The sequence below is a fragment of the Glandiceps talaboti genome, chromosome 3 (assembly GCF_964340395.1).
Source record: "Glandiceps talaboti chromosome 3, keGlaTala1.1, whole genome shotgun sequence".
Classification (NCBI taxonomy): Eukaryota; Metazoa; Hemichordata; class Enteropneusta; family Spengelidae; genus Glandiceps; species Glandiceps talaboti.
Genome location: NC_135551.1, coordinates 5,681,821 through 5,706,962, shown reverse-complemented (window position 1 = coordinate 5,706,962; position 25,142 = coordinate 5,681,821). Strand labels below are relative to the sequence as shown.

The 25,142-nt window shown below is 35.6% G+C and overlaps 2 protein-coding genes across 2 annotated transcripts in view; one reads left to right on the top strand and one right to left on the bottom strand.

Annotated features, from left to right (window-relative positions):
* LOC144432776 (putative acetylcholine receptor chaperone) overlaps positions 1-3,681 on the bottom strand; it is a 4,011-nt gene extending 330 nt beyond the window's left edge. Inside the window, exons 1-3 of the mRNA XM_078121057.1 lie at positions 3,571-3,681; positions 2,792-2,978; positions 1-2,110 (exon numbers count right to left, since the gene is read on the bottom strand). The exon at positions 1-2,110 is cut by the window's left edge and continues 330 nt beyond it. Coding sequence (XP_077977183.1) covers positions 1,968-2,110; positions 2,792-2,978; positions 3,571-3,681 — 441 coding nt within the window. The 3' untranslated portion in view covers positions 1-1,967. The remainder of the gene's footprint in view (positions 2,111-2,791; positions 2,979-3,570) is intronic.
* A 240-nt stretch (positions 3,682-3,921) lies between these two features.
* Positions 3,922-23,453, top strand: LOC144454032 (WD repeat-containing protein 3-like). The gene is made up of 24 exons (XM_078145440.1): positions 3,922-4,122; positions 4,510-4,719; positions 5,613-5,731; positions 6,159-6,237; positions 7,199-7,294; positions 7,881-7,970; positions 8,199-8,300; positions 8,681-8,778; positions 9,344-9,451; positions 10,629-10,856; positions 11,174-11,267; positions 13,188-13,289; positions 13,407-13,492; positions 14,236-14,377; positions 15,807-15,863; positions 16,540-16,752; positions 17,869-17,922; positions 18,655-18,786; positions 19,602-19,763; positions 20,487-20,537; positions 20,835-20,878; positions 21,570-21,698; positions 22,359-22,452; positions 22,988-23,453. The coding sequence occupies exons 1-24, from the start codon at positions 3,952-3,954 to the stop codon at positions 23,144-23,146; spliced, it is 2,820 nt and encodes a 939-aa protein (XP_078001566.1). The 5' UTR covers positions 3,922-3,951; the 3' UTR covers positions 23,147-23,453.
* Positions 23,454-25,142: the final 1,689 nt, after the last annotated feature.

The following is a 25,142-nucleotide window of genomic DNA, read 5'->3' as shown; positions in this document are numbered from 1 at the left end:
TGAATGAAGAGAAATACTGAAGAATAACATAATTATACCAGCGTCAGTAATATCAAAGAAAAATAGGGGAAGTCATGGCAATTTTGAATGTTTTGACTCGTATTTCAAACACAGCAGAACCAGTGATGTAGACACACGTTGCAGTGACATAGACATGAGTTGTCATGACATAGAACGACCAGAGTATATATTCCATATTTTTTTGTTCAACTGTGTATGGTATAAATAATCTTATCTGGAGAAATGAAAAGAATAATTTGCATAGTAAGTATTGAAGGAAAATGTGTTCAAAGGAGTCTTCACAAATATTTACAAAAACATTTTAAGTACGGCCTAATTAAAACAATTGTGTGGTTCCGATTATGTTCAATTTCAGAATAGGTGGGGTATGTACATTTTTTATTTTATTATATTTTTTTTCTATGTGAGTGTCTAGTAGACTAGTTCAGGTTTTCCATTGTTTTCCAAATGGTCTCTGTGTTGTTTATTTCTTCTCATCAGATGTACAGCCATTACAGATTGGAAGAATAGTTTTATATTGTCTTTTTAAGTTGATGTCAATTTCTGCATCCACTATTTCTCATGAGACTGCACAATTTTTGCGACTTTATTATTTTTTTTCTCGAATACGTAAAAAAAAAAGTTTTGGGTCAGCATTGAAAAGCTAGGTGGGGGTTGGGTAACCAGAACCAAACAATTATTTTTCTAGGCCTAATTACAAAAATTGAATGTATTGAAAAAAAAAGGTTTGATTTCAAATTCCATTAAAAGCATCACTATTTCTAACATTACAAGTCTTCCACCTGGTACAGATAGTACGTTATAAAGTCAGTTTACAAATAGAAGTTACTGAGTGACAATGAGTTGTCCATATATCATTTTACAATTTCAGTGTACGATACCATTAAAATCTATGTGAGTTCACTGGTGTGTTTAATACTGTGGTTCACTAAAGTTATGATACAAGGTATTGAAATCTAGGCAAATTTTGCCATATAAACCCCTAACTGAGGTTCCAACATTTCACAAAATTACAGAATTAAACCAATTTCCTGCATCATAACCTGCCGCGATGACAATAGACTTACATGTAGTATGACAAGTTACCCTAGTCTAGATACTACTCATAATATCAAATCATATCTGACCCTATCTAACTCAATGGGAAATCAGGAACCAAGAGTGTTCGTGCAAATATAGATCATTGTGGGTGACACAAGACTGTAAGATATGTCATGTTGTTTCCCCCTCACCAGCCTGCTATATCTGTGAAAGAGGTTGACTGATGTGTGAGGGCGCCCCGTCATAGTGTACCTTACAGACTAGAGGGACACCACACATACAATAATGTGAGTAATGTCCTCACATTAAGGCTCTGCTTTGTCCTGCAGTATAGTCTAGTAACTTTACGTGTGGTCGTTTTCTTCAATCTCTCTCTCTCTCCACTATATAGTCATATGCCTTTATCTAGCAAGACATTTCCTTCTTACCACCGGCAGTGATAGTTTATTATTGGATCATTGATTAAATGCGGTGACGTTATCGTGTTCTCACAGGAATTACTTTAATCCTGGAGGTTGATTTGGTAGTAAACTGACAAAAATAACTAATTAATACTGCCTGTCAGTGGATGATGGATTACTAGTTACATGCACTATTCATCCTTTCCACAGCAGGAAATTTAGTTAGATTTTTTGCAGAATTTGTCCATTTGACTTTCAGTGGAGAGAGAGAGATCATAGAAATAACCACACATATAGTTACTAGACTAACTATATTATTGCTCTTTCTTTTCAATATTTTATTGCCATCTTCTAACAAACTTCTTTTTAGTTTTTTTTTTTTGTGAATTACCTACATGTACACACATTGAACTACCAGTACACTGTGTATTAATACATTGTATTGACTTAAGCTGTCATACATCTATGTATTTACAAGTGAATGATCTATCTTTAAATCACTTTTCACTGTGTTTTCTGTTTAACTTCTTTAGGAGGCTGGAACTGCATTGCTATGATAAATCTACACGTTAGTAAAACCCAAAATACAATAGCTCCAGTAGATTTGGCCATAGCATCACCTATGATGTAATGGGTATAGATTGCACCTGAAATGACAGAGAAAGAGAAAACTGGTATTAGGGCTGTGAAGTTATGTATAGCAATAAAAACATTGTATGCCTAATTCATGTCAGATAGTCTAGTCTATTAGCTAATTTCATATATTCAAGTTATGAGAGATATTGTACTGGTATAGAATACAGCAAGTGTATATGTGTGTGTGTGTGTGTGTGTGTGTGTGTGTGTGTGTGTGTGTGTGTGTGTGTGTGCGGGTGTGTGTGTGTCTGTCTGTCTGTATGTGTGTCTGTCCGTCCGTCCGTCCGTCCGTCCATCCGTCCATTCGTCCGTCTGTCATAGTGAGAACTAAATGTTTGTTTGTAAAAGGTTTACATGTTGCTAGATCTACAGGTATTGACATGATTTTGGGTGGAAAATGTTAGATCCAAGTGCCAATCTATTGACAAATTGTCGTGTAAAATGTTTATTGTAAAAAAAGCTTTCATGTACAATAATGCAGTTACAATTTAGGTGGAGAATCACTTTATACAGTTCACATTCACATTAGTGTACATGTACACAAACTTTGCAGAAAGCATGTGAACGATTAAGCTAGACACACAAAAATGTAGTATGAAGAGATAAAAATCGCAAGTGACAGTTAGATGCAATGAAAAAACACTGATGACTGTCACTAAAAATCATTATTTACATCAGATATTGTCTCTTACCTGTCATTATCCCCAGTAATATGAGATTTGCTAAATTTTTAAGTTTACTACTTGGCAAGAAAACCAAAATGGCACCACATATGACTTCCATCCATCCCACTGTCTTCATATACATCTTGGATCTAGGTTTCCATCCTGTGTATTGCCTCAATGGAAAGTCTTTGGCGTATTTACCAAAATTCTTCCTCTAAAAAGTAATGATAAATTATTCATCATTTATTTCATATTGGATAAAAAAAAGAATTTATTTTTAATTTATAGTAATAGCTAGTATGAGGATTGAGTATTTATTTTTGGATTTATAGATATTTTTTATTCTGCCTTCCCTACTTGAAAAATCAGTATGAAACAACATATGCCTAAACAACAAGTATCTTTTCACAGTTAAAAAAAAAGTTGTATTCGATGTATCATACATACATAAATGTACATAGTCTGGAATCCGATGTTCTTTTGTTCAAAATTAATGTCATGCACTATGTCACTATGTGCAACATTATTTACAAAACATCATTTTCTGGAGTGTTGTATATCGGTTAGGCTGTGTGAATAACAGCTTATATACACAATTTTCCTAGATTTGAATAATTTGTAAATAAAGGTGTATTTTGTAACATGTGCAATATGTTTGTAATCAATGAAAGGGGGGCGGAACTGAATATCCAATATCCCATGAGTGGCATGTGTTCTATTGTTGTGATCTGGCATTCAACGACACAATGAGTCGCTATTTATATCTTTTTATCGATATAATATGACACCTGCTGATAAACACTTACCAGTTCATCGTGTATCTGTTTATTTATGGCAGGGGTAACTTTTATACTACCCGTAAAAACGAAAAACACGCCGATTGCAATGGATAGAGCGATCAACACTTTGGAGGCCATCTTGAAATAAGACCGCTTAACTTGCTCTTATTTTACAAAGGTACACTTTAGCGGTTCAATTTAGACAATTTTATCAATTCGCCCATATACACACGATTTATTAATTTTTTTCTGTTATTAAAACTCTATTTAGACATCACAATAATGTGGTTGTTTCAAGAAAAAAAATAGTGTGAACGTTTGAATTCTCAATGACTTAGTGAATCACTGTAACCTTTGACCCAGGCACCATGCTCGTTTCAACAACGTGGTTTACAGTGAAACGGTAATATGGGCCTAACTAAGCAGTATTTACGATATATCAACAGTGCTTTCTTCGGCATTGTTGGTAGTCCTAGAGCCAATGTGACATTCGTAGAGGTAGAAGGCGTCAATGGTAAATATGCCGCAGTACCAGCTGTTGAACACGTGTTTCTATGGGATATCAAGAAATCGGATAAGGTAGGCTCACAAAATACTGTGTTCGTTTAGTCTAGACTACATAACTAACGCCTTCAAAGAGAATTTACACACAGGGTTACAGACATCTCTATTCTCCAATGCATTCTAACACTACTGTGCTTCTGAACTCTACATCATAGTGGAAACTGGCGCTTTTAGATTCACTAATTGGTTGATTGATTGATTGAGCATGTCAATGTGTTGATTGATTGATTGATTGATTGATTGATTGATTGATTGATTGATTGATTCACATTGTTTGATTGATTGATTGATTCACATTGATTGATTCACTGATTCACATTGATTTATTGATTGATTCACTGATTGGTTGGTTGACATTGATTGATTACTGGTTGATTTGTTTTACTATTTTTTCAATGCTAGGTTTTGGTGTTACAAGGAGACAAGCATGAGGTGACAGCCATTGCTAAGAGTCCAAACAAGAAACACTTAGCTGTAGGTTACAATGATGGCACTATTAAGTTATTCAGTATGATATCTGGAGACTGTGACGTCACATTTCATGGACATAAAACAGCTGTGTCAGCACTAAATTATGATTTCAATGGAACAAGACTGGTTTCAGGGTCTAAAGTAAGTGTATTGACTGATTATTTTAAGTGAGATATTGATTGGTTGCTATGGTGACAGTCGATGTCATGCAAAGGCTGCTGTTGATTGGTTGCCACAACAACCATAAAATGGTTACCAGGGGTACCGTGTGCCATGTGCATCAAAACATGAGAGCACTTTTTTTTTTCAAGATTTTCCCCTTGTGAAATAACATCCCTGTATAGTTTATGATGCAACAAAGGTGTGTCAAATGTGCCAACTTTATTACTGAAATGATATCATACAAGACGAATGATATCTAAGATTAATAAACAAAATATTTTAATTTTTACAATTATATCACTTTGTACCTGGGGATTATTTGTTTGTACGCCAAGAAAACAGGATTAACAAACCTACATTGTACCTTTTTTTGTAACAGTAATATATTCACAAAAAAGTGATAATAACTGACACAGATTATCTTTTAAATTCAGTGAAGTGACTTTAATTGAACTATCATGGACTAAGACAATGTTTCTTGGACTGTGCATGGGGGGGGGGGGGGTCAAGTTATGGACTCATGAGTATTTTTGTCATTTTTGTTTCCAAAAAAATGTTATTTATATTTAACCATTCACTGTCACTTGTGTAAAAACTAACAGCCACTGGCAAATCTGCTACCGTATAAACTGCTGTGGTAATGTAGTCCATAATATAGAAGAATAAAATGACATCATTTTATTATAAAATAATACAATATAAGAATCACACCAGATGAGAGTTTTGCCATTGGATGTTAATGATTTAACAAGGGACAGTGGAAGTAAACTATAAATAACATTTTATTTGGAAATGAAAATAACAAAAAGTTTCAGACCATATCCCTTCAACAAGTGTGTAATAAATTAAATATATTTGATTTGAACTAACAGGATACTGATGTGATAGTATGGGACGTTGTTAATGAAAGTGGTTTATACAGACTGAAAGGACATAAAGGCATGATTACACATTGTCAGTTTATGAAGAATAGAGATATACTCATATCAAGGTAAGAATTACCATGGCAACCATTTCAACAATGTGTGTGTTCTATGGGGAGTCATGATGGGTGAATGGTTAGTGTGGCTGGCTTGGGATCTGCCGGCTGCAGGTTCGAGCCGCGGTGCTGTCATTTGTTTCTGAATGGCTGAAGTCCTTGGGCAAGATTTGAACCATAATCAACCCAGCTGTATAATTTGGAACCTGGTAGAATGGAGGTTGCAATGTGAATGCTTTAATCCAGGGTGCTTATACATGTAGAGGCTGCAGTGTATGCTCCCCAAGGCTATGTGTTATGATCCCATGTTTTCTTTTGTTATCTTAAGTTTTTCACTTCTCAATTTTACATACAAAATACAACTAAATGTAAATGTGTTGTAAAACAGTATTGATATTGTGACTAAATACCTGTTTTTATTCCTGGTGTTTTTATGCAGTTCAAAAGACACTTACATCAAATGGTGGGACCTAGAAACACAGCATTGTTTTAAAACTATGGTAGGACATAGAACAGAGGTGAGTGGTATACTCATATCATTACACTACCAGTATACGTATTGTGTAATTTATTGCAAACTTTCTGACTAAATTCTTACTGTCCATCCCAGAGCTTAGTGTCGACGCCATTCCATTGAATATCATTCGCTTTGAAAATTAAGCCAAGCTCTCTCCAGATATATAGCTGCACCAAAGTTTGAAGGTCTTTACAGATTGTATACTCCAAAGTGTGTTGGCAATGTAGAAATGGCCATTGTGCTGCTTGTATAGGGCTACTGAATAGGACACCATTCACTATACACTATTTATTTTATCTATGTATGTAACTTTGACATAATTAGTCAGGCAGTTTACACAGGTGACGAACACCTATAAACACCTATGCTAAACATTTTAGGGACAATCGCACAATGTCACACAAGCTCAACAAGCAAACTTTGGTTGTTTTGGGGAAGGAGGTTTGGCATCTGGCATCAGTGCCATTGCTGAACTTCAATTTCGCACGTCTAAGTAAATTCCAACAGAAAACTTTCACTCCGTCAATGATACCAGCTTTTATATTTACTACTGAGATGTTGATAAGTTGGTAGAAATTTACTTCTAATGTGAGATACGGTGCTGGGTTTCTGGTAGTATTTTAATGTGTTTACCATCATGTTTTTACATTACATCGATCATAGTGGTGTGACTGCTAAAGTTTTCATCATAGTTTACATCATATATAAATGTTTGATGTCACACTTGTGAGCGTTCATTTAGGGGAGAGGAGGGGGTTGACCCAAATGAACGATGTTCGTTTGTTGAGTTTGTGCAACATTGTGCAATCGTCCCTTAGTGCAAGTTGTTTCTTTCTCAAAACATCTTTCATGTACCAGTTATGTACATGTAGTTTCAAAGGCCAACACAATAAACAATTTACAAATTGAAACAAAGAGGCTTGTGTAATCTATATATTTTATAATATTGCTTTTCTGGTTAGGTCTGGGGTTTTGTTCTGACACCAGATGAGAAGAGACTTGTTACGGGTTGCATGGACAGTGAACTTAGAGTCTGGAATATTACATACATGGACGAGGTAAGATTTGTAATTTTGAGAAAAGTCCAATATTACACATGTTTAGTGATCACTTGCATTGGTATGCGTGCACATTAGTGTTACTTGCACTGCAACGTAGTAGTGACATCATTATTGAATACACATTGGTATTATTGGTGGCCCATTTCAGCATTGATTAAAGTACTCAACAAAAGATCCAAATTGTTTTCAAAGTACCACCATGAGAATATTTACTCCCCGACCAAGCTCACCAGAAAACCACCAAAAGAAGTAGATTATTCCAATCATCTTGTTATGAAATGTTTAATAGATATTATTTCATGAACAAATAGACCTTGAAAAACTGATTTAGTCGTTGAAGATTGCAGAAAGTGCGAAACTGAGTTGCTGCTTATATGACCTACTTTCTTGGATTAAGTGTATTATGCTCTGCTTATATTTTTACACTATTCTCTCCAGTGAGACACATCTACCAAGATATGTTTTGTATTATAAAGTAAACAGGTCAACATAATGATTATAAAGAAACCCTCATTGTCTGTTTATGAAAAAAGTGACCAAAATTGAGCACAATTACAAGTTTTACTTACTTTTCTGGAAATAGATGGGGGAAGAAGATTCTCAACCACCAACAAAGAAAATAAAAACTCAAGAATCTAATTTAGGAGAAGAGGAGGATGAAGAAGATGAAGATGTAAGTATAACGATGATGTCATCCATTGATTTGTATCGTTTAGGAAGTTGGATAGACATGATAATTAACATAAAGAGTACTTGAGTGCTATTGTTTGACTGTCATAGGATTCCCATCTGAGAAACATGAAAGTGAAACGTTTAGTACAAAAAACTTTCTCTTGTGTTAGTTTTGTAAAATAAAACGTGTAGATGTGTTTATGTGTTTTTGTTACTTTGTTATTTGCAGAATATTTTAACATGCAGTAAAGCAGGTTCAGTAATGAGACAAAGCAGAGAAAGATTGGTTTCCATGGCAATAGATCCAACAGGTCGTGTGCTGGCCTGTCATGTAAGTGTCAGTTTGATGTAGTTTGAAGAAGGTACTGTATATTAAGACTCTAAATGTTTCAGTGGAGTTTCTTGATCAATGGGCCTTGTTACACACATGGATCGAAGTTACGGTGTAAGATAGAGTTTTACCAGGAATTTTTATCAGAAGAGAATGGCCAATAAGGACAGATTGAAAACGTAATGATACTTTCTCTTGTACTAGGTTCAAAGGTTATTTGCCATAAACTAGTAACTCTAGCTTTGTGAAACTATGTGTAGTAATTTGTCAATTGCTAATGAGATGATAGTACAACACTCAACAGTTGATAGAGATTTAGAAGAAGAAAAAACACACAAAAAGAATTTGTTGTCATCAAATGTCCATGAATTGATTTACAGGGACCTGATTCATCTCTAGAAGTGTTTGTTCTCAGTACAGAGGAAGAGTTGGCCAAGAGACTGAAAAAGAAACAGAAGAAGGCAAGAAAGAAATTGACGTGAGTTGCTCTGTTACTTTGTAGATATTGTACTCACTGCCCTCACTACAGTTCTTAGGCAACAAGCACTGGTTAGTCTAGGTCCTGACTGGCACCATATCACATACTCAATGTAATCCATTTACTATCCCATGTCTAGTCCAGGTCCCAACGATTTTTGTGCTACCTCCTGCAGCGTTCATGTAAACATGATGACGTCCTCGCGTCCCCACATGATTTTAGTTTAAACAGACTGGGGGAGGAGTCATCCTACAAACATTTGGTAATGACAGTATGTCAATTTGTGATGGATTACTACTGACATGTGCCATTCATTCTTCGCTCACCATGGGGTTCAAACACACTTGACACCTTTCGTTTGGACCTAGACTAGAGTTAGGGATAGTAAATGGAGTACATTGAGTAAGTAATACGGTGCCAGTCAGGACCTAGACTAAGCACCGATGTGCTTTATAGAAGTATAGAACTATTTGGGATGAAATGTAGTCTTCTCCTTGTACAAGTATCAATGTAGTCTTCTCCTTGTACAAGTATCAATGTATTCTTCTCCTTGTTTCATCACCAGGGCAATAGGAGAGTCAGCTGATATTGATGAGGTAACTACTGAAGTTACTCTAGCCATAGAAGATGAAATAAAGAAACTAAATGTTGTCAGAGCTAATAGGAAAATCAGGTTTGTGAGAGTGTTCTGCTGTTGAATAGTGTGTATACCAAACTAGTCATTGTCCAAGCAAAGATAGTCCAGTGGTTTCCCCTTCAACTGTCTATGGTCCAATCAGATCTTTTGTGTTACTAACTGTGGACCAATAAAATACTGATGGTTTCAAACTAACACTAACAGCCAATCATATTCTCTTAGTTTCAAACTGTCAGCCAATCAAATGCTCTTAGTTTCAAACTGTCAGCTAATCAAATGCTCTTAGTTTCAAACTGTCAGCCAATCAAATGCTCTTAGTTTCAAACTGTCAGCCAATCAAATGCTCTTAGTTTCAAACTGTCAGCCAATCAAATGCTCTTAGTTTCAAACTGTCAGCTAATCAAATACTGTGACTTTCAAACTGTCAGCCAATATGAATAAGGTGTAGCTATGGAATTTGACATTCTTGTGAAGATCATAGCCCAAGACAAATCAAAGGTTCAAATTACAATGTCATTTTATCGACAAAGCTGATGAGCATTTTTTGGTCATTCAAAAGTAAAATCACATGATGATTCCTACTACTGGTGAAATGCTGCCTTATCTTAGAAACCCTGACACAGATTAATGTAATCATGTCCCAAATACTAAATTTGAAGACCAAAGGCATTGAATAAATGTTTATAAATACATTGTATGGCAAAAAATAATGTTTGTGAACCAGCAATATCTGAAATATGTTTGTGACATGAATGGTACATATTGGGCACAGATATGGCAGCAACCTAATGAAGAAATGACAGAAACTACTTGCACCATCAAAAGTATTTTGCCATTCGTTAACTTTTGATGTTGTAGTATGATATTGTTTTGGTAATTCAGAGCTCTAAACTCGACGGAAGTAATCGTCATCGATCATCTACTTGATTTTTAGATACAAATAAACGTACCTCTGCACATCAGTCTCATACCACCCAATGATGTACATGTATGTAAAGTAATGTATGCATTTACCAGTTTTCAAAGTACATAATTATTATGATAACTTGATCAAGTCGAAGCATAGAATTGACAGTTGAGAGAAAAAAGTCTGTTAGAACAGGGGTGATTTTGGTTTTTGATCTGCCCTGTTCGATGTCAGACAGGTGAAGATTTGCACATATTTATTTCATCTAGATTTGTTAACAAATTCCAAATTTTTTATCTTTTACAGTTCATTTGACTTCATTCTGGATAAAAATACCCTGAAGATTTTACTGTTACTGAACAATAACACACTAGATACATACAACTTAGTTATAACAGAAAAGAAACCCGAACAATCGAACCATTCATCTCTGAGTTTGCCTGGTCACCGTAGCGATGTGAGATCAGTCTGTTTTAGTTCTGATGACACGGCCATATTGTCTGCTTCAGGAGACTCTGTAAAAGTATGGAACAGGTGAGAGACAATTAATTTGACTGATATTGATAATCTAAAGCTTCAGTAGTTTATTATAATTTCTGGTCATCAACAATGACTTCTGTGACTGTAATAGATGGAAGATTCTGTAGCACACACAAGTGTTTGAAACCACAGCCACACAATTACCTATTACTGCTACTTGGGCATACAATTGACACATTTATGACATTTTAAAATATATTTTTGACATAATTTACATATTTATGATAACATTTACATATTTATGACATCATTTGCATATTCATTACATTTTTTGATCAACCTAGTTTCCTTTTAACTTTTAACTTTTACAGATCCACACAGCAGTGTATACGTACAATGAAATGTGGCTATGCACTGTGTTCTATGTTTGTACCTGGCGACAGACATTGTGTGATTGGAAACAAGGTAGGTTTAGTGTTGGTGTGAGGATAGTAGTGATTCTGTAAACTGATCAATGGGTTGTCTGTTTTTGAACATCGAGAAATGGGAGAGATAGCTTAGCCTATAAATACCAATATACGAACCAGACATCATTACAAGTGAATGGTGTTGGTACTGTGTTCAAGCAAACTCAGAGATCAGTTACAGTACACTTTCTGTACTCACAAGTTTTAGAGCAAACTTCACACCTATCTTGTACCGTTCGTTCAGCACCTTCATATTACTTTCATCTTTATGAGATGTAGATTTTTTGTCAATGACCAGGATCGATATTTGCTGACGGAATAATGTCCCTGGATTCAGTCTGTACTCTGACTTCACTAACAAAGTAATAAAACATTTTTTAGCAAGTAGAATGACGATATCTCTGGGGATTTCACACATTGTATTTTCTTCAGCCTCTTCAGTATGACAACTGTTGTCAGTAACATACCTGATATCGACACACATAATACAACAGTGAATCTTGCATTTGTCACACCAGTGTGATCAGCTTTGATATTCTTGGAATGTATTGGACATGTTAAATATTTCGAGCCACGGCTTCTTGAATCATCACTTGTCCAGCATCTGTATGTTCTTGGATAATTTGAGCTGTTTCTGGTAGTGGGCAGCTGTCTTGCTGGCTTGTTTGTGTTTCTTTTCAGACACTGAGAGTATGGCGTTGCATGAACTTGAGATCAAACTTGTCACTGCACTTGAAATCTGATGTTATACCCATCTCTTTTTTTAAGCTCTAGAGCCTTTTTCTCTGTGTGACGACTCTCTCTTTGCGCAGTAAACCATAGACCTCCCACCACCCTTGGTGGAGGGTCTATGAGTAAACAAACTAATGAACCTTTTTTCAAGGTCATAAAAAATGTATGTTGGCCACCACCTACAAAGTGATAACCAAAGAAAAGTTTAGAACAAAATTTAGTGGCCCTGGTACACATTGCCAAAAATGACAATCACTGAATCGAAAAAAATGATGACTTTCATCAAAAGAACATAATCTCAGAACACGAAGTTGCAACCAGATATTTCAACTTATTAGTAATGCTTAGCTGTATTTACGTGAAAGTTGTGTTTCAACATGCGTGCATTTTCACTAGCAATAGTTATGGATTGCGATTCACTTCGTCCCAATTTCAACTCATCCCATTTCAACTCACCCCAATTTCAACTCGCCCCATTTTCAACTCACCCCATTTTTAACTCGTCCCATTTTCTACTCGCCCCATCAACACTAGTAAACATTTTAAAAATCTAAATGATACATGGACTCGAAGTACAGGGACCGAAACAATTACATGATTTTACCTGTGTGGCGCAGATGAAGCGTAGCAAATGTAACATTTCGTAGCTAGAAAGTGATGTGGGTTTTGGCTAGATCTAGAACTTATACTAGCACAACAACTTTCCTCAGTCATGGAATATCACTTTTCACATTAGGACTTAATGTTTACAACCCAAATAAGAAATAATAATGATAATAACCATGGAGAATATTAGTGACTGACACGCTTACGACTTCCGCGCGTACAGGTTTTGGAGACGTGTCTCCTCTCCCTAGTTAATGCAACTAAGTATTGTATGTGTTTACAGCGCAAGTGGTACATCATTAGTGGAATACGAGATCCCACATACCCTCCAAACTGAGTACTACTAGCTTCGATTTCATATATGCACAGGTAAATTATATTGTAAAGAGTTGGGGCGAGTTGAAAATGGGGCGAGTTGAAATTGGGGCGAGTTAAAAATTGGACGAGTTGAGTGGGACGAGTTGAAATTGGACGAGTTGAAATTGGGACGAGTTGATCTGTCACCATAGTTATGACCCAGAATGAGGTATTAAAGAAATTTGTTCTCACTCTTTGTTCTTTCTGAATATTATTTTTATAGGCAGGTAAGCTGGAGATTTGTGACATTGCTTCTGGAAATAGTTTGGAGTGTGTGGATGCCCATGACGGTGCAGTATGGTCCCTGGCTTTAACTCCAGACAAGGTAGGTCAGTGTATGGATGCCCATGATGGTGCAGTGTGGTCTCTGGCCCTGTGAATATAGCGTGTGCTGAATTTGATTTTACTTTAATTTTGATATTATCTTAATTTAATTTTACAGAAAGGTTTTGTTACTGGTAGTGCTGACCACACAGTCAAATTCTGGGAGTTTGAACTTGTCAAAGATGACAAGGTGTCAGAATCCAGGTATGACAACCCTTCTCACCTTTACTCTCTTAGCGTGATATGGTCCATCATAACCAGTATGAGGTTGGACTGAACCATCTGTAGATGAGAGCGTGTAAATGAAATGATGACTCATATGTTCATAAAATTTGAAGTACTTTAGATTATAACATACATGTATGTACCTGTGATTACTTGCACCAGTGCACATTTATACAAGAAGTATTTGCACTGTGGTGGAATACCAAAAACATTATAATTGCATACCTGTATGCAAATGATATGCTAAATGATTAAACAATCATTACTTGTATACCAAAGGAAGCGATCGATCGCACGATGTGATTTTCACAGAAATTTGCTACTTCAGACATTATGTAATAATAACAGAACCCCATGCTGCATTTGTGACCAGTGTGAGTACTCTGGGATATTTGATCTTGTGCTTGCAGTGTTTTCTACTGAACTTTCACTTGGTATGCTAATGAAAATTTGGCTGCTGAGAACATTGCAAGTACTGGGCAAATACCCAGAGTATTTGAAATGTATTTGAACTCACTCATCATGGAGTTCTGTCATATTCTTCTGAAACTTTCTGATTATGCAAATCTGTAATGTAATCTCTTTTTCTTGCTTATAAAAACTGTTTCACTTCATTCAGTTGTAATGGAAACAAATCAGGAAACCATGTCACAAGTATGACGTTGAGTTTATGGTATCACTGTACAATAGCAGCTAAACTATTGCCATATTTCTTTCTACAGTAAAAGACTGTCAGTTAATCATGATAGAACCTTAAAGATGTCAGATGATGTGTTATGTGTGAAATTTACACCAGACCAGAGATTACTAGCCGTGTCATTACTAGATAACACTGTTAAAGTCTTCTTTACAGACACATTGAAGGTAAGCGTTTATGTTAATTTCATTTATTTATTTGTCGCACACACAAAGGAATACTCTAGTCTTACAATCACTAGAAACATATTCACTTTAAAGTATGTATGCTGTCCAGATGTGAACATTTTGAACAGATACAGCTTGTGCTATGTTATATTGAACTTTTACTGTAACAGTAATGTGTTACTACCGAACTAGAGTGACTATAGAGTTTCATTGAGATGACACAAACTTCTGTGTTACTACCAAACCAGTGACTATAGAGTTTCATTGAGGTGACACAAACTTTTACAGTAATGTGTTACTACTACACCAGAGTGACTATAGTGTTTCATTGAGGTGACGCAAACTTTTACAGTAATGTGTTACTACCAAACTAGAGTGACTATAGTGTTTCATTGAGGTGACACAAACTTTTACAGTAATGTGTTACTACTACACCAGAGTGACTATAGAGTTTCATTTTAGTGACACAAACTTTTACAGTAATGTGTTACTACCAAACCAGAGTGACTATAGAGTTTCATTGAGGTGACTCTTCTTTTTTAACCTCTCACACAAGTTTTTTTGTTACAAATTTCATAAAACAAAATACAGACAGTGGTACTGTGTAAGAATATAAAATGATACATTTAATATCTCACTGTCAACACAACTCAACATTACTTTCAGACGAAACAAGGAAGATTTAAACAAAACTGTTTGCGTTCACAGTGAAATAAAATGTAACATTTCATGTGTTTATGCACTATCGGTGTGTGTATGTCATCTGTAATTTATAACTAAAAGCTTGTGAGATATAAAAGACATTGTGCCACTTAATTGAAACTCTATAGTCATTCTGGTTTGGTAGTATATGTACACATGCCCTTATATGGCATCCAGAGTATGTTGATGTGGAATTACATTTGTTTCCATCAAATTTAGACACAATGATAAAGTGAAGATAACACAATGTGTACGGATTTTCAGATTTGAATTTCATGAAACTTCAAGTTAGCCTTCAACAGACATCTTGTTGATGGTGGGTAGGGGTGTTAGCAATTGATGGTAGGTAACAAAATATGGCATAATCATCATGTACAAGATTTGAATGACAAATTTAAATCCTTTTATTCACCATCATGAAAGCTTTATAGTGTTCAGTGACGTTATTGTTCACTCTGGGCCACACCTTTACTAAAAAACTCATTTTCAAAGCAGTACCGAGTGTGCCAGCACTCATCCATTCAATACTAAATTATATAAAACTACAGCCTTGTAGAGAGTGTTAACTTTGTTATGCATGTCAAACTAGTAACTAGTCAACACTGCTTGAAAATATGAAGAAGAAAAAAGATAGACGTTTTTAAAAAGTCTGATTTTCTGATATTTATCCAGAATGTGTCCAAGACTTACAACCTCTTAATTACTTTTGGTTATCTTTCTCTTACAGTTCTTTTTATCCTTATATGGTCATAAACTACCAGTGTTAACAATGGATATCTCTTCAGTAAGTATACAGTTTTTATTGCTAAATTTTTGTTTTATTATTCAACATTCTTGTAAATACACACAATTTGATGGTTAGTGAAATGTTTGGAATTCAAGCTTAACAAAAAAAAAATCAAATTTAATACTTTCTGAAAACTTTGTGACAATTTGAATTACTACTAAAGTTTGTCATTGTGTGGTGCTATTCAAAGGAATATTATTTTGATACACCATAGTACAATGAGTTTTGTCGCCATTTTCAAAGGAAGTCATGATAAGGTGCACCAAATTAGTTCAAATAGCAATATTATTATTAAACATGTTCAACATGGATGCCAACAGCATGGCAATACATGACGTAGTCAAAATATGTATGTACAAGAATTTCAAATGTTTCTCAATATAACACACTCGAAAACAAATGAAACTATTTGAATTTGTAAAGAGTGCCATTGATTTATGTGTTCATGCATAAGGAGAGGACAGAGTGACATAATGTACACTGGCATTCATTTCTATCACAACCCACCTCCCAAAGAGCGCCCCCAGTGGTCAACTGGTAGGATCTTTTATTTTTTCTATAACCGCAATATTGCATATTCAAATTGATGTATAGATGATGACACCCTCAAAAAAAGGATTAGTAACATTATGACACACTCTAATGTATTTTTGTTGTCTTTGTGTTTCTGTAGGACAGCCAGTTACTGATCACAGGTTCAGCCGACAGAAACATCAAACTATGGGGTCTAGATTTTGGAGATTGTCACAAGTCAATCTTTGCCCATGATGATAGCATTATGTGTTTACAGTTTATACCTCAAACTCATATGTTCTTTAGTGGTGGTAAAGACAGGAAAGTAAAACAGTGGGATGGAGACAAGTATGAACATATCCAGACATTAGAGGTTTGTAGTCCACCTCTTTATTCTATACTCAGTCATCAAATGTTAGTCTTGTTCAAAGCTGTAATTCACGTCTGTGACCTCTGCCTGACCTGAATGACATGAGCTGGTGACCTGATACATATTCATGCGAATATGTTGTTCGCCCTTCCCCACCTGCATTTTATTGCGTTTTTGGTGTACATATGTAATAATAACTCGTGATTCGGTTTATTCTGCTGTATTTTCACTCGCTGTCGCTCGTGAAAATACACAGCAGAATAAACCGAATCACTCGTGAAAATAACTTCTGTATGCCCTACCGTCCATTGCGAGGCCATGGGGTTCTGTCATAATATTGCATAACCTGTTAGTAGACATATTTTTTGTAGCTGTGTACATGATAAATAAAATCAAATTGATTTTTTGGGTCCACACCCAAAAAACAGCGCCCTCAATGGTGATCATGATTTTGACCTGTTTCTGTACTACTTATGGATAATATCGACCACTGATTTACATGTATAATGTCTAATTATTGGTATTTTAACAATTTTACATGAAGATACTGTGGTTGCCTGATCAAAAAACGATACTCCAGTTACAACGAGTACAGTTTTAACATGGTGACAAATTCAAAACCTATCTTTTGCTTAAGATTTAAACTGGTCACTACACTACATGTACTTACAGACAATATTGACCATTAATTAACAGATACAATGTCTTTTTATAAGTAATTGCCAAATTTTTAGTGAATATATCTTTCGGTTATTAGATGAACAAAAATGTCCCAATTGCAGCTAGTACAGGTTTAATAGTTGATTTGTATTGTCGTAGACCTTCCACCCACACATTGAAGAAAATGTGTTTTGTTATATGCAATAACTTTCTCGTAATATTGTACACCCTGAACAATATTACTTCACCTGCTGGTAAAATGGTGGGTGGAGGGTCTGGTAAACGTTGGGTGGAGGGTCTCTGCTATTGTGTAGTCATGTTTATGATGTCATGCAGTGAGAAAAAGTTTTCTCTGAAATATGCCGAGGACCATTTTATGGCTCATTAGCAGTAATGAGAATATTCATTATATTTATCACAAATAAATAACTAATCATATACTTATCTACTATAAAACAGGGTCATCATGGTGAAGTTTGGTGTCTTGCAGTAAGTCACAGTGGAGACTATGTGGTAAGTTATCAGATAGTTACGGGTCAAGTAAGAGGCCATTAACTAAAAATAATCGGACACTCTTTGGTAAACCTCCATTCTTTTGCCCGAGGCGCAACCGAGAACATGGTGCAGAATTAGAACACAGTGTAAGGCAGGGCAGCACATGTTGGTTGCATTGTAACAGTTGACAAGTTGGGGACAGTGCTATAGAAATGATTAACAAGCTGAGGATAGTTTCATTCATGAGTTTAAAGTGTTACCGAACAGTTCCTTTCATGGATTAACAGTATGCAGACACTTTCTGTGTGTAAAAAATGTTTCTTTAATTGAAAAAAGTGTCTGCTAAATGAAATTGATAAAAAAAAGAAGTCAGAAATGAGTTTTAACTTTAAATACGTGATACAGTGGAATTATTACCTATTGGTAATTTTAAATTAGATGGTTGGTATTACTCCTGATAGAAGTCGTACATGACACTGTGTACATACATTGCATATGTTCAAGCATAGGTACATCTGCATATGTGTACATGTTTGTATACTCGTGTGTGTATTGCACACATGCTTGTGAGCATGGGCACATGTACAGGGTACAGGCATGTGTGCATGTTATGAATGCCATGTATGTAGGTGTGTTGTAGATATTGAGTAAGACAGCCTTGATAGAAAAACAGACATGGACACAAGTGTGTTTAGTTAAGTAAAATATGGACAAGACTTCAAATGCTGGTCGATCTGTGAACTATTCCAGGTATCCGGATCACATGATAAATCACTTAGGTTGTGGGAAATAACTCAGGAGATATTAATCCCAGAAGAGGAAAGAGAAATGGAACGGGAAGCAGCTTATGAGGAGTCAATAGCGAAAGGAGATGAACCAGTGGTAAGGAGAACTCATCAATTTACTTTCATCCATCCACATTTTGTCCTTTTATCACGATGTCAATTATTACATAAAAATGTAGCAGAGATAACATGTACTTGCACATAGATACTACTGTTATCATTACATGTGTACCAGAGATTACTTACACTGGTGCACGTGCACACGAGTGGCATTTGCACTGCATGCATTACTGAAAACATTATTGCTTACCTGTATGCAAATGATATGCACATTAGTGTGCAATCATTTCTTGTACACAAAATCACTTGATCGCAATGTACGATTTTTACAGAAATTTGCTGTTTTGCAGAAACATATGTAATAATAACAGAACCCTATGCCACATGCGTTCTAGTGGGGTGGGTACTCAGGGGTATTTGCACTCCTACTTGCCATGGTTTCTGCTGCACTTTCACCCACTACACTCATGAAAGTACGACTACAGAGAACACTGCAAGCACTCGTGCAAATACCCTAAGTACACTAACCTTGCACTCACACTTCTTGGAGTATTACATAAGTGAATAGTGGTGATTTGGATATGAATCAAACAGTGAAAGAACCCCCTAACCTTCTCCTATTCTGTTTGACACATCAAGATATTCTGTAACTTTCGACACTGTTGGTTACTTTTACAAGGGAATAAGTGTTCTGATTCTAATAAATGTACATAGCTAGAGAATGTTCATTATTTCAAAGAGGCCGAGCAAAATTTGTCAAAAAAATAATTTCAAATTTTGTAATCTTTTATAATCAAAATACTGACCACATTAGGAAAGTAGAAATGCTTGAATTTCATGATTTATTTTCAGATTGCTGGGGAGTCTGCTGATGGTGAGGTTGATATGGCTGGAAAAAAGACCATTGAGACAGTGAAAGCAGCAGAGAGAATTATGGAAGCCATTGTTTTATATAAAGAAGAAAGTGCTAAATTATTAGATCATGAAAGACGATGTAAAACATTGAAAAAAGAGGTATGCCTGGTAGACTGTAAGATACGTTGTGAAGTTCCGCCCTCACCAGTGGGAGGGCTTGGCCGATGTGTGAGGGCGCCATGTCATGGTGTACCTTACAGACAATATATGTGCTTCGTAGTTGTTTTAAGTTTTGCAGAGTAATCATACACACAATTAAAGTGACGCAGGTCGAGTTTATATGCTTTTTTAACTCAAGTAACAAGTCTCCATTAAACTGTTTTTGTATAGTAGACTGTTAGTGTTGATACATGTCTTAAAATTTTCTGGCATTTTTAGTGTAGTTAATAGCACAATAATATTTTTGACATTTTAATATCACATGTATAATAAATTATATGATTACTTTTTCGGTACCTGAAATAGAATATTACTTCCTAGTTGCATCATAAAATAATAAAACATTTCATTTCTTAGATGACACTATAATTTCTGCTCCACGCTGTTCACATTCATTACTACATGTGTAGGTGTGCATGACCTTCTTGTTCTACATGTAGAGTTCATGAGATAAAATGCTATTGCAGGTACCAAGAATTGTTTGTGCATCATACATGAATACCGGGTTTCATTTGGATTAGAAAAACGGGATTATAGCCAAAACAGTTTTTTTCTGAACAAAAGAGTGATCTACTGATGAGATGAGACTAATGTGAGAACCTTGGATCGAATAAAGGGGCTGTTAATAGTACAATACTCATTGTGTGTGATTTCTATCCACAGCTTCCAGCTCCACAGATGCATCCAATACTTCAAGCATATGGTAACATATCGGTGAGTATTATGGGATATCATCTCTAAAGTTAGAATGGACTAATTTTCCTGAAACGCAAACTTTTTAAAAATCTTTCCAAATTTTACCATATGAAAGCTTGTTCCTGATCCTTTTGAAATAATTGAAAGAAATTAAGTGGTTCACTGTCTTGTTTTCAAGGAAATCGGCAATCTTTTATTCTTGTATGGCGTTTATAATTAAACAGAATAGTCAGCAGCCATATTGGATTGTAAATGACTGACAGGCATCATAATTATAATATACAATGACATTATTATCTTTCTATCCATTCACAGCCATCCAAGTATGTAGTAGAAGTATTGAAGAAAGTCAAATCAAGGTGTGTATAAGAGAACTTTAAGTGTAGGAATGATTTCACTCTTTTTACTTCACACTTCGCGTTCCTACTTTGCAAACTTTATGTAGCTGACTAAGATATGACATAAATGGAAATCATTTTAGAATATTGTGAAACGTGAAGACGTAACATGATTTAGCATTTATGCGTAAATTTGTACTTGTATGCATGCAGCATAAGTTTGTACATGTAAGTTGTTGTAGTAAAGGAACATGTAGAAATTTATGCATGCAACGTACATAGGTTTGTACTTGTCTAAGTTGTAAGTGGCGTAAGTTTGTTTGTGTAAACAACGTAAGTTTGTACTTGTATCCAGTTGATTACAAGCTTGAAAAAAAAGTTTACAAATAAAGTGAAACATACAATCTATCAGACAATGTTTTCCAAAAAGTGCTAAAGGCAGAATAATATTTTATGCAATGGAAAGGGTGAATGGATGTTTACTGAAAGTAATTTGAACTTTTTTAAGCATGAAGTACCCAAATGATATACAGTACTAACAAACTGGAGTCATGTTGGATGAAAGCAAGGCAGGGGTAATACACATATAAAAATACAACTATTGTTTTCAATGTCTTATTGGTAGTATATAAATAAAACTTACGACAAACACAATTTTTTAACCAGAAATTTGTTTATAATAACAGTTTTCCATTAACTTCTTTGACTACAGTGAATTGGAGAAATCTCTGCTGGTTCTTCCATTTGACTATGTCATTGATCTCCTCAAACTTCTGGATATTTTTATCAAATCTGGCTGGGTTGTGGAGTTGTCATGCCGATGTCTGTTCTTCTTACTCAGGTATAGTTTTTTTACACCAGATTATTATTTATTACTCAGTTCTTTCGTAGAAATTTAAAGTAGTTCAGAGATGATTTCTCTGGCAAGCAGTGTAAAGGTGAAACCAATTTGAGTGAAAGGAAAGTAGGTTCTACTTTAAGTAAAAATACTCACTTTATGTGTACCAGGAAAATATTGATCACAACAATTTGTCAGTCATCAGCAGGTACAAATAAGAGTGTAGTACACAGATGTGGACTGATGATCACAAGGGTAACATCAAAGTCTTGTTTCTGTGAGGGACTGTGAGTCACCCCAACACAGACTGTTTCCCAAAGGGCAAAGCACTGCTTTGATTGTATCAACATGATCACCCTTTAGTCAAGACAGTGTTACATGTAATGTATAAATACTGAATAAGGTGTAATGTGACGTGACCACTTACTATCAGAAACACCACCAAACTGTGAGTGTACTTACATCCATGTCTGTTGACAGTTATAATAATTTCAATAATAATAGTATGCTTACAGGTTAACTTCTCGATAGTTGATCTGCCACAGTTGTATGCTACTCTTTGTGTACCCAATGTTATGTTTTGAGACTATCATTGAATGTTAATGACTCACAGAGCTGATGGATGCATGCTCATGTGAAAATATATGGATTTGTCTTTGACAGGGTACACCATGGACAGATAACATCAAACCAAGAATTGCTACCAGTTATCAACAGTCTCAGAACATTCACAGTCAGCAAAGTACATGAACTTAGGGTAAGTCATATGCAGGCAGCAGTTTAAATAATAACCCGTGATGAGCATAGCTTTAGGGGAACATAGCACAAAGATGAAGTACTACAGATAATGTACACATAATTGTTTAACGTCCACAATATTTCAAGATACTAGTAACCACACACGACTTTAAACTGAATTTTTTGTAATGCTTGTTGCAAAAAGGGTATACCAGTATTGCACAAATCAAAAACAATATGTTAGGATTATTTCTACAAAATTAAACCGATGAGCAGTAGAAATTAGTTTACTTGCCTGTTACTATATTGCTGTTAGTATTGACAACATGGAGTGAATACTGCATGGAATTTTGTCAAATCTCTAGTTGATGTAAATGTTTTCAATGAAGAGCAGTTGACATGTTTTGTATTGTGTCCTTAGACCAGACACCATAGATTTCTGAAGTCTGCAGGGTTATGATTTTTACAGGGTTGGTTTTGTGTCACAGTGACTTCAGGACACCATAGGTTTTAATAGAACTGGGTTACAATTCATATATTCTTATCTTTGACAGGACACCATAGGTTTTAATAGAGCTGGCTTACAATTTATACAGAGAGAAATGGAGGAACAACAAGAAGTGCAGTTCTTTGCCGATGCCACGGATCATTTCCAGGAAAAAAAGAAGAAAAGGAAAAGAAGGGAAAGAGCCATGTTAGCTATCAGAAGCTAGTAGTTGACACGTTTTTTGTTTCTGTAAACATAGTACATGTATACTCCTGCTGTAACAAGGCTATACTTTTCAGATCTGTGTATGATTTCCACATAGAGATGTAACAAACACAGGACTTCTAGTTTTGTGTCACGGCAAACATTGAAATGAACACTGTAAGACTATGATACCAGATAATGTGTTGGATCTGTAATATTACTAAAACAGGAATTCATATAGATTGTAAAGTAGCGTTACTTTGGGACTGCAACTTTGAACTGACCATTAATCACACATCCTATGTAATCCTTATGGTTCAATAGACCTTTGCAATACTGACAGCGAGGGCGCTGTTCTTTCATGATAGATACCATGTCTCACCTAACGTGTACCTTTTTAGCTCCGCTGTCAGCGAAAGCTGAAAGCGTAGCTTTAGGTATAGATTGTATAGAGTATAGAGAGTAGAGTGAATCATAGGTGTCCGTCAAACTTTTATATTTTCATTATTTTCTCCGAAAGTGACAGTCAGAATTCTTAGATATTTGGTGTGCATGTTCCCTGGGGGGAGGCTATTCAGCTTTGTTCATGCCAAGTTGATCTGTGCCATTTTCAATTTTTTATGATTTTTTTTCATAAAATGTCATTTTCATCATCTCCGTGAAAACTTCTTGTTAGATTGCTTTGATATCTGGTGTGTTAATGCGCAGGGGGTAGCTTACTCAGGTTTGTTAATTTCAAGTCAGCACATCTTCATTTTTATTTTTTATGATTTTTTTTTGTAATTTGAAAAAAAAATGAATATGTTAATGAGTATTATGACCGACGCCATATTGAAAATCAGTCGACGAGACTTTAAGTAAACTGCCACTTTTCAAAAGACACTATTGACGTCAAACAAGCAATGTAATATGTGCTATAGTCATAATTCTACGTATTGGGCACCCAAATGCATGAAGTTACAAGCGTTTATTCGAAACAGGGTTGTAAACTTCAAATCAAATTCTGCACCCCTTCTACATAATCAGCCAGTCCGCAACATCCTTATTTGCATACTCTATCCTGATTCGACCAGAAGCTGAAGCTGACCTCATTTGACCGGGTGAATTTCCACAGCAAGTAACACAGGACGTTCTTGGTACTCACTAAAATCACACTTCAGACCCACTATAAAAATGTGATGTTTTCAGATAACATGTAACTTGTGATTAATTCTATATTGTCATGCAATTTGGAGTGACAGTGAACCAGAATTAAGACAACTTGCGTAAGGAAGGCATGCCTAGGCATGCGGTTGAAGTTATGCAAGAGCAGTCTAACTGCGGACTGTGAATCAACCAAACTTTGTTTATTGGCCGACAGTCACATGTAAAGTTAAACGACATTAACGTGTCTTGCCATTTCCAAAATGCAAATATTTGGCAAGTAAAAATAATTAAAATAATTACAACTTTAATTTGGCTTCAGACTTTGCATTACGTTTTGCGTATCTTTCCCCGTTTTACATGTAAATCCGAAAAGGTTCTCTCTCGTCATGTCATCAGTGATCATACCGCGAGGGGCTGCTTTGAGTACGAGCGAAGTGAGGCATGTTGAGGTATTTTGTTGAGAATTATAAATATTGCGAAATGTCAAGTACAAGGTTTAAATACAATGGAATGATGAAAAAAATGGCCGAGTCTGCTGACAGGCGCCGGTCACAAGAAACACTGGAAATTAAAATATCAGACGATGTATGTATTAATCGCCATCTTTCTTAGTTTCCGTACGGCGACAATCCCAGGTACCCGGATGCACGAGGGACTAACCCGGAAGCAAGTCGTTGTCAGCCATACGTTACAGTGGTAACATCATCCGAGAAATCGCTGCGTTCAGAGTGTCATTATTCACAGAATTGTTGTTTTCGAGTGAAAACGCGTCTTGAATTGTATAACTCTAACAAATGAAGATATGTCAAGTTATATTTTGAAAGTTGTATCGCTAGTTTGAGACGATTTTCTCACGTACTATCGAGGCTTAC

What these genes read in the sequence shown, in the direction of transcription:
- LOC144454032 (XM_078145440.1), top strand. Translation starts at nt 3,952, where the DNA reads ATGGGCCTAACTAAGCAGTATTTACGATATATCAACAGTGCTTTCTTC. An exon ending in GACAAGGTGTCAGAATCCAG is followed by an intron (nt 13,493 to 14,235) that starts GTATGACAACCC and finishes TTCTTTCTACAG; the next exon opens with TAAAAGACTGTCAGTTAATC. An exon ending in GCAAAGTACATGAACTTAGG is followed by an intron (nt 22,453 to 22,987) that starts GTAAGTCATATG and finishes TATCTTTGACAG; the next exon opens with GACACCATAGGTTTTAATAG.